This window comes from Salvelinus fontinalis, chromosome 2, assembly GCF_029448725.1.
Source record: "Salvelinus fontinalis isolate EN_2023a chromosome 2, ASM2944872v1, whole genome shotgun sequence".
Classification (NCBI taxonomy): Eukaryota; Metazoa; Chordata; class Actinopteri; order Salmoniformes; family Salmonidae; genus Salvelinus; species Salvelinus fontinalis.
The window spans coordinates 65,621,901-65,632,279 of NC_074666.1; the positions used below are offsets into that span (position 1 = coordinate 65,621,901).

General features: G+C 44.6%; 1 protein-coding gene across 2 annotated transcripts; it reads left to right on the forward strand.

The window, feature by feature from the left end:
• The first annotated feature begins 6,503 nt into the window (after positions 1-6,503).
• On the forward strand, positions 6,504-10,107 carry zgc:193811 (uncharacterized protein LOC559801 homolog). Of its 2 annotated transcripts, none has more exons than XM_055882308.1 (5): positions 6,504-6,843; positions 7,588-7,740; positions 7,835-7,951; positions 8,290-8,384; positions 8,527-10,107. In XM_055882308.1, exons 1-5 carry the CDS (start codon positions 6,742-6,744, stop codon positions 8,900-8,902), a joined length of 843 nt encoding a protein of 280 aa, XP_055738283.1. In that variant the 5' UTR covers positions 6,504-6,741; the 3' UTR covers positions 8,903-10,107. The 2 variants fall into 2 exon arrangements, with proteins under 2 accessions (XP_055738283.1, XP_055738282.1); XM_055882307.1 differs by having other exon boundaries at positions 6,506-6,843; positions 7,561-7,740.
• Positions 10,108-10,379: the final 272 nt, after the last annotated feature.

A 10,379-nucleotide genomic window follows, 5' to 3' on the forward strand; every position in this document is an offset into this window, starting at 1 on the left:
AGGAGGCTTTGTGCGTGCTGTAGGTACTGTCTTCACCAGAAGGCTAGCACGCACCTCAGGACGAGTATGGAGAGCTGTTCCCGGTGACATTAACTCACCAACACGTTCGTTAGGACGGATGCCGTGCCTCATGCACCAAACCAATACATCCCTCATTACTCTCTCCTCCAATTTCTCCATTAACTCCTTTACTGTCTCCACGTCGCTCACCTCCAAATCCGCCCTCACCGGCTCCCTACGGTAAGCAGGAGGAGTTGGCTCACGTCTCCCGACTGACCCAACTAAATTACCCGAGAGCCACCCCCCCAAGAAATTTTTGGGTCTGACTTACGGGCTTCCAGCCTTGTTTCCGTGCTGCCTCCTCATATCGCCGCCTCTCTGCTTTCGCTGCCTCCAGCTCAGCTTTGGGGCGGCGATATTCTCTTGGTTGAGCCCAGGGTCCCTTTCCGTCCAATATTTCCTCCCAAGTCCACGAGTCCTGGTTCCTCTCACGCTGCTTGATCCATGGTTGGTGGGGAATTCTGTCACGATCATCAAAGGGACTGAGAGAGGACGAAGGTGCAGCGCGTGGAAAATACATCTTCTTTATTACAGAAAGAAGACGAAAACGAAACAAACACTATACAACTAAACAAAACAGACGACCGTGAAGCTATACAAACAAAAGTTCAGACACTAAACACTTCGACATAGACACAGCTAGACTTCTATACTAAACATAAACCCAACTACTCTAATAAACCCCCTAAACTTTACAACCACCCTAGACACTACAAAAAACACATACATTCCTCATGTCACACCCTGACCTAACTAAAATAATTAAGAAAACAAAGAATACTAAGGCCAGGGCGTGACAGATACACTTTCCTACTCATTCATTACTGCTGCAGTGATGGTTGTAGCACTGAGTGGAAACAGGAAGAACGCGCATTTTATGGGTTATAACAGTGTTGAATACAAAGTGTTGATAGTGCTGAGTAAGAACTTAAGCATGAACTCAGTCATAAAAACAGCAGCTATTTTCTGTGTTCGTTTACAGTCTCTCTCTAGTCATGGTTTTAAACGTTTTGAAATCTCACAGTATCAACCTTGCTGTAGCTTTCTTTTATGCTTGCTACGTTACTGCAGACACTGTCATCTGAGCCATCCGATTGGCCAGCGGTAGACCTATAATGCACTTGATTTGCTCTCTGGGACCACCGGGAAGGCAGTGTTTTACATTCAGACACATGAAATGGTTTAAAATGACAACATTCGCCTACCCGGCGCGCAGGGCTGCTGCATTGAGTGCACCAACTGACAACAGCGGAGACAAATAAATAAAAATAGGAACACAAGGCTTTATCGTTGGGTGTTTTGCAGAAATGTTTGGTGATCGACTAGCAATGCCTTGGAGATCGACCAGTCGATGGCGATCGACCAGTTAGTGACCACTGATCTAGAAAATTGAGTGAAATTAAATCCCGTACATCTGTCTGTGGGCTAATATTTCTGCGCGGCAGTCTCGGGGCTACACACGCAGTTCAGAGGGAACATTGGTGTTAAAGGGGAATGGAAATGATAGGCTTTAGAATGCCAGCTAACTGTAAATCGCCATATTGCCATTGGTAGGAGAGAAAGTTTTGGAATTCCCAAAAGTGAGAAGCAGTAGCTCTGAGTCTGACAATTAATTAATGGCAGAGGAGGACACAGTTATTGAGCCAATAAACCTCCTTAAACATTTCATGTTATCGCCCCAGGTCGAAAAGTTGGCAAGAATAGCAACATAACAAGATCGGTGTAGCAGTGACACAAACCGGTGTCAGTGCGGATGCTGCCAGATAATAGCCAGGGAGGATGAGTGTGTGTGTTGTAGAGCGGTGTTGTTGATACAGCACACAATCCCAGTGGATAGTGGCTGTATTACATCCAGTCAGAGGTTCCTGTCAGTCTGTTTTATACTATTTTTTAGAAACCTTTAGAAGAGGTTACTCGACCTGTTAGCAGCCACTAAACCAGTTAATGATCACCAATAATGGTGAGGTAAATGTAAGAAGTAGAATACACCCGACTGTAATTAAAAGGTTCTACCGCAGTTTGGCGTGATGGTAACGTTCTTATATTTTGAATTGACGACAGGGGTTCGAATCGTAGAAAGCAACATGTAACGTCATAAATACATCCAGATTTATTTTCGATTGTGGATTAGAGTATACATTTGATGTTTGGCTATCAAACATATTTTTATTTCTTAGCAGAGCATACTTACTGCTTACCACCAGTTCACCCCATGGGAATGAGGGAGAATGTAAGAGGTGTATGGCGCGTCATACATGCGTGGGTCTTTTGTTAGGCGCGCATACCCAGAATCAAGTGGCATCTACATATGGTTTGAGCGTTAATAAAACTAGTTAATTTGAAATAGCCTCTACTACCAAATAAAATGTCTATACATGGAGTTTGATCTAGGTGTCTGAGGTCATTATTTTTCAAGACATAACATTAGCGCCTTATGTAATTACGCCTTATGTAAAATATATATATATATATATATATATGATACAATCTGACTTGCTAAAATGATTAATCACATTCCCATACATTTGGTATCTTCTGAGACAATGATTCTAAAAATAGTATAAATTCTCTGTCAACTATAACAACAGGTTCAAGTGTTACCAGAAAAATCTAGCTTGGAAGATAAAACTTGAACACGCACCACCGGCCCGGTTTTAGATCTAACTTAGGCTGCTATTTAGTGGAAAGAAATGGTAACTACACTGAGCAACTAGTTGGAGATCTTAGACACTCGAGTTGGCACTTTGTTTGAGAAAAAGCACACATTACAAACAAACCACGTAAAATAGGTAGTGTTGAGATGCGGTCAGATATTCAGGAGGCAGAAGGTTCGGGTGCATACGTGTTGATATTTATTTACAGTGTTCAAGTATAGTGATAAATGGTAAAGATATTCACAATATTTACAATTCCAAACTGGACGAATAGACCTACGGGTGATAGAAAACAAACGAACGGAGCCTCATGCAGGCTTACTCTGCTGCTACCTTAGCTAGGCAGGTTGGGGTGTACCAGGCTCAAGCAGCCGCCCAAGTCAATTTTCCAAAACAGAAGTCAATTGCTACCTAAAAACAAGGACATCCTGGAATGTATCATAAATCACCATAACATACAAAACTGGCTAATACACACAAATATAATTATGTAAAAGTACCACATAACATAATATTTAAACATTCAAATATACAAACATTTCATAGCGATCAATCTACGAGACATCTATAGTTGTAGTCGGAAGTTTACATACACATAGGTTAGAGTCATTAAAACTCGTTTTTCAACCACTCCACAAATTTCAGCTACTTCAAGCATGACACAAGTCATTTTTCCAACAATTGTTTACAGACAGATTATTTCACTTATAATTCTCTGTATCACAATTCCAGTGGGTCAGAAGTTTACATACATTAAGTTGACTGTGCCTTTAAACAGCTTGGAAAATTCCAGAAAATGTCATGGCTTTAGAAGCTTCTGATAGGCTAATTGACATAATTTGAGTCAATTGGAGGTGTACCTGTGGATGTATTTCAAGGCCTACCTTCAAACTCAGTGCCTCTTTGCTTGACATCGTGGGAAAAATCAGAAGAATTCAGGCAAGACCTCCACAAGTCTGGTTCGTCCTTGGGAGCAATTTCCAAACGCTTGAAGGTACCACGTTCATCTGTACAAACAATATTACGCAAGTATAAACACCATGGGACCACGCAGCTGTCATACCGCTCAGGAAGGAGATGTGTTCTGTCTCCTAAGATGAATGTACTTTGGTGTGAAAAGTGCAAATCAATCCCAGAACAACAGCAAAGGACCTTGTGAATATGCTGGAGGAAACAGGTACAAAAGTATATCCACAGTAAAACGAGTCCTATATCGACATAACCTGAAAGGCCGCTCAGCAAGGAAGAAGCCACTGCTCCAAAACCGCCATAAAAAAAGCCAGACTTCGGTTTGCAGCTGCACATGGGGACAAAGATCGTACTTTTTGGAGAAATGTCCTCTGGTCTGATGAAACAAAATGTAACTTTGTCCATAATGACCATTGTTATGTTTGGAGGAAAAAGGGGGATGCTTGCAAGCCAAAGAACACCATCCCAACCGTGAAGCACGGGGGTGAAAGCATCATGTTGTGGGGGTGCTTTGCTGCAGGAAGGACTGGTGCACTTCACAAAATAGATGGCTTCATGAGGAAAGAAAATGATGTGGATATATTGAAGCAACATCTCAAGACATCAGTCAGGAAGTTAAAGCTTGGTCGCAAATGGGTCTTCCAAATGGACAATAACCCCAAGGATACTTCCAAAGTTGTTGCAAAATGGCTTAAGGACAACAAAGTCAAGGTATTGGAGTGGCCATCACAAAGCCCTGACCTGTCGTAAACCATAACTAGGTACAGTACGACTAACAGCACGTCGTACCACACATAATATTCACATCTGTCTGTCTTGATGTTTGTAAATAAATATTGTCACTTGTAGAATGTTTATTTTGTTTCCAATTGTTGACTAAACAAACTGCTTGTATGAACGGAATTACAATAATTTCACTGATTTGAATAAATAAAACAAATAAAGATGTTTTAAAACAGATCATGCAAGATTGCGTTGAGAATATGGCCACATTTAACTTTAAATTTAATTTACTGTGCTTTGACCTCTTTCTCCCCTCTCTCTCCAGATGAAATCTCGCGTCTTGTGACGGCCGGCCGCCCAACAACCTGCCCGCTTGACCCTATCCCCTCCTCTCTTCTCCAGACCATTTCCGGAGACCTTCTCCCTTACCTCATCTCGCTCATCAACTCATCCTTGACCGCTGGCTACGTCCCTTCCGTCTTCAAGAGAGCGAGAGTTGCACCCCTTCTGAAAAAATCTACACTCGATCCCTCCGATGTCAACAACTACAGACCAGTATCCCTTCTTTGTTTTCTCTCCAAAACTCTTGAACGTGCCGTCCTTGGCCAGCTCTCCTGCTATCTCTCTCAGAATGACCTTCTTGATCCAAATCAGTCAGGTTTCAAGACTAGTCATTCAACTGAGACTGCTCTTCTCTGTGTCACGGAGGCGCTCCGCACTGCTAAAGCTAACTCTCTCTCCTCTGCTCTCATCCTTCTAGACCTATCGGCTGCCTTTGATACTGTGAACCATCAGATCCTCCTCTCCACCCTCTCCGAGCTGGGCATCTCCGGCGCGGCCCACGCTTGGATTGCGTCCTACCTGACAGGTCGCTCCTACCAGGTGGCGTGGCGAGAATCTGTCTCCGCACCACGTGCTCTCACCACTGGTGTCCCCCAGGGCTCTGTTCTAGGCCCTCTCCTATTCTCGCTATACACCAAGTCACTTGGCTCTGTCATATCCTCACATGGTCTCTCCTATCATTGCTATGCAGACGACACACAATTAATCTTCTCCTTTCCCCCCTCTGATAACCAGGTGGTGAATCGCATCTCTGCATGTCTGGCAGACATATCAGTGTGGATGACGGATCACCACCTCAAGCTGAACCTCGGCAAGACGGAGCTGCTCTTCCTCCCGGGGAAGGACTGCCCGTTCCATGATCTCGCCATCACGGTTGACAACTCCATTGTGTCCTCCTCCCAGAGTGCTAAGAACCTTGGCGTGATCCTGGACAACACCCTGTCGTTCTCAACTAACATCAAGGCGGTGACCCGTTCCTGTAGGTTCATGCTCTACAACATTCGCAGAGTACGACCCTGCCTCACGCAGGAAGCGGCGCAGGTCCTAATCCAGGCACTTGTCATCTCCCGTCTGGATTACTGCAACTCGCTGTTGGCTGGGCTCCCTGCCTGTGCCATTAAACCCCTACAACTCATCCAGAACGCCGCAGCCCGTCTGGTGTTCAACTTTCCCAAGTTCTCTCACGTTACCCCGCTCCTCCGCTCTCTCCACTGGCTTCCAGTTGAAGCTCGCATCCGCTACAAGACCATGGTGCTTGCCTACGGAGCTGTGAGGGGAACGGCACCTCCGTACCTTCAGGCTCTGATCAGGCCCTACACCCAAACAAGGGCACTGCGTTCATCCACCTCTGGCCTGCTCGCCTCCCTACCTCTGAGGAAGTACAGTTCCCGCTCAGCCCAGTCAAAACTGTTCGCTGCTCTGGCACCCCAATGGTGGAACAAACTCCCTCACGACGCCAGGTCAGTGGAGTCAATCACCACTTTCCGGAGACACCTGAAACCCCACCTCTTTAAGGAATACCTAGGATAGGATAAAGTAATCCTTCTAACCCCCCCCCCCCCCCCCTTAAAAGAGTTAGATGCATTATTGTAAAGTGGTTGTTCCACTGGATATCATAAGGTGAATGCACCAATTTGTAAGTCGCTCTGGATAAGAGCGTCTGCTAAATGACTTAAATGTAAATGTAAATATAAATTTAATTAAATAAAAGTCCACTGTTGTTTGTCCATTGAGTGACGTGGGTGCGCGCGCAGAATTTGCGCCAGTAGCGTCTACGGTATCCATGACGATATTACCTAAACAAAGCATAACGTTCAAGCACTGTTGAAGCTCCTGTCGTGTTTTCTTTCCTTTTCTGCTGATTTGAAGAACATGCGTGTACATGTGTGATACCTCGTTTTCTTCATTCATGTTTATGGTATTTTAGTAGCTAAGTGAATAAGAGTTTGGAACAGGGAGTTCCTGTTGTTGTATCAACTGTCACATCGATCCAATGGCTTTGTGGAAGGGACACAGGCGAGAGCTGGGACAGACAAGTACAGGCGTCGGCCATATGTATGTGCAGCCCTTGCCTTTTTATGTGGAGAGTCACAAGGTAGGTTTAAGAGGAAGACGATTTACAATTTGAATTAGGCCTAATAAAGATTCAAAGAATTCGATTCAAAGAATTCTGATAAGTCTTCTAATTTTAGTAAGAGATATGGCTCGGGATGGTTATGTGTTTCAGTAGCTATATTTTTCGCCATCTATGGGCTATAGGATATTTTATGATTATCCGTGTTTAAAAGTGTTTACACCCACTCTCTCTAGCTTCGTTTATACCTGAGCTAGCATGTCCTGATCTTGTTCACATTCTGATTGTGTGCACATTTTCATAAATATGGTATTAAAATGTGTTTCATATATCCATTGTCAGCATTGGGACCAGATTTCCCGTATGCAAATTATTTGACAGATATTCTTTCAAAATAATATTGCTATATTCATTTTTTTAAGACACATTGATACCATAAATCAATAGTGCTACCTGTCAATGATTTTGGGATAATGATGATTTACATGGTTTCATGGTCCAGCTCTGTCTACACTTGTAAGATATTCAGACCCAATGTGTGCCTGACATCCTCCAAAAGTGGTCAAGGAGATCTGATCATAATCAGATCCCAATGCGTCTTTTAATAGTCTACCCTGTCTGAAAAATGTGGGTACAATCAGAATGTGGACAAGATCAGGACAAAGGATGCATGATAGAACCAGGTATAAACAAGGCTTCTCTCGCTCTCCACACACACACACACCTTGTGTGTTTCAGGGTGCATCTCTGCCCCCTCTGTTCCAGCGTTCTCCCCTGGTGTCCACCAGCAGTCACTTCTCTGTCACCTCACGCTTGGAGCATGACAGGAAGCCTCAGACGGGGCCCCTGGCCAACACACTGCACCCACGTGCCCCTCCACACTGGAACACACACTTCCTCAATGAGCTGGCACAACAGGTGAGGAGAGAGCGATTGAGCGTGTATGTGTGTGTCTGTGTTTTCATTCAAAGGTAGCACCTGATTGGTTGTGTGTGTGTGTGTGTGTCCCCAGCTCCGGGACTGTGGGACAGTGCGCCTGCTCTCTAAGCCAATCAGTGAAATGCAGGACAACTACAGGGGCCAGGCTGCTCCACATGGCCCCCTGCTGGACCACTACTGCACCCTGCTGGTAAACAAGCAAACTGACAGACGAACTGACAATAATATTGGGCAATATTTCATGTTCTGACATAATGACATAGGGCCCGATTCAGATAAGTACACTTAACATGGACTTAGGTCTAAGCTAATAAGCATTGATTTAAGTAAACATTTTTTAACTGAAGTCCAGGTTAAGTTAACTTCTCTCAAGTCTGAATAGTGTATTTGTGAAATGGAAATTGTGAATACATCTACCTATCAAAAGTAAACAATGGAGCCAGTTGAATGTGTGAGTGGAAAGATGAGACTAAATGAATGAATGAATGTCCAACCTGTATTCCAACAGATCTGTATATCTTCTCTCAGGCACTTTATGGACAGCTTGATCCAGGCCAGACCCCGACTGTGACAGCAGATCCTTTAGTCAGCACAGCTCATGCATACTACAGGCGCTTTAGCAGGTACCACTACACCAGAGAAGTGTGTGTGTGTGTGTTATTATATGTGTGTGTATTTCCTTTATTTCGCCACTAGAGGGTAGTGTGTGTTTGTGTGTGTCGTATCCCTCTCTCCCCCACCTTTCACCTTTTTTTCTCTCCTCAGGTCAGAGATTGCCCCTTCCTCTGGTCTAGAAGCCCCTTCCTCTTACCTTAGCCTGAACAAGAGCTCCACCCACAGCCGCCTGCCGGGCCACAAAGCCCCTCCCACCATGTCCTGCCTCCCTTGGCTGCCCCGCCCCTCTGTGCCCTTACCCTATGGAGGGAAACACAGCCTGTACAGGGACAGCTTCCGTGTGCCTGCCCCTCACCCTGCTCCCTCTGGTCCCTCGCCTGTTGCAATCCCAGACTGGCGACAAGCCGGGACTGAAACTAGGGCTGGAGGAGCTAAGAGAGGGCTTCTCAGGGACATCGTGGAGGTACCCAAAATGTACCTGACAGAGAACCGGGTCTATGGGGGGAACCGGACCGTACTGGTCTGAGACCGCGCCGGACCGTGCTGGTACGTGTGTGTGTCAGAAAGACAATAACATGTGTGTATTTTGCCAGATGTCACCAAGTGCAATCTAATTTATACAAGGACCATGACCCCACTTTGGAGTCAACCGTCCCAGTGTTTTTTTGTAACTATTTATCAAAGGCCCAATAAACAGGCAGGGTTTGAAGAAGACGATGTGATGCATGACCACGTGGTCCCAAGAGACACAACATATTTCAGGGAGTTGTAGGACAAAGGCTGCGAAGGCTGAGCTGAGATCAGTTTGGGCATTAGTGTTTCTTATTGTTAATGTTTTAATGGGAGCGGGCTAAGCTGGTCCAATATCTGTGTTTAGGGGGTCCTTCAGTCTGGAGCTAGAGAGAGAGACCAGGGCAGTATACTGTAAATACTCAATGTATGTATGTATGTATGTATGTATGTATGTATGTATGTATGTATGTATGTATGTGTGTGTGTCAGGGAGAGAGAAATGCTGAGTAGGTTAGAGGTTATTTTGGCATCATCTCACAAATTACCCTCAGAATCCACTGGAGTCCCTCCGTTTTTTTTCTCTTCCGCCCACCTGCTCTCTCGCTCTTTCACTCTCCTCCCCCTCGTTCCTCCCTCCGGCAACACGCCAGACGGAAAAAGAGAGACAGAGAGAGAGATGGAGGGAGAGAGAGAGGGAAGAGATGGAGTAGGGTTAGATAAACATGCGTATGTTTATACACCTCTACTCCATCTCTTCCCTCTCTCTCTCTCTCTCTCTCCCTCCATCTCTCTCTCTGTCTCTCTTTTTCCGTCTGGCTTGTTGGGGCAAATAAGGAGGTTAATACATACATACAACAAATACATTAGGAATGATGTACACTTAGCACCAATTCAGAAAGAGAGGTAGATCTACGGTAGGGGAGAGAGAGGGAAAACGACAGAGAGAGCATTCAGATAAGCAAGTCAGAGATGTACAGACTCAGCTGACAGAATCATTGCTTACCACATCTGTGTATTTGTGTGTGTAGGCCTAAGTGCAACATAATTGATCTGCTAAAAATACAAATGGATTTAATAGTTACACTAACTACCTGTATTTGTGTTGCAAGTGACTTGCCCAGATTCAATAATTTATCTGAACATGTATTTGAATATCAGGCTGTGCATTAATTAAAGGTTGTTGGCAGCTCTATAAAATAAACTCAGCAAAAAAACAAACGTCCTCTCACTGTCAACTGTGTTCATTTTCAGCAAACTTAACAGGTGTAAATATTTGTATGAACATAACAAGATTCAACAAGTGAGACATAAACTGAACAAGTTCCACAGACATGTGATGAACAGAAATGGAATAATGTGTCCCTGAACAAAGGGGGAGGTCAAAATCAAAAGTAACAGTCAGTATCTGGTGTGGCCACCAGCTGCATTAAGTACTGCAGTGCGTCTCCTACTCATGGACTGCACCAGATTTGCCAGTTCTGGCTGTGAGA

Excerpts from the sequence above, each read along its gene's own strand:
- zgc:193811 (XM_055882307.1), top strand. The coding sequence starts at position 6,742 with ATGGCTTTGTGGAAGGGACACAGGCGAGAGCTGGGACAGACAAGTACA. Across the intron at positions 7,741-7,834 it reads TCAATGAGCTGGCACAACAG|CTCCGGGACTGTGGGACAGT; the intron begins GTGAGGAGAGAG and ends GTGTGTCCCCAG. Across the intron at positions 7,952-8,289 it reads ACCACTACTGCACCCTGCTG|GCACTTTATGGACAGCTTGA; the intron begins GTAAACAAGCAA and ends ATCTTCTCTCAG.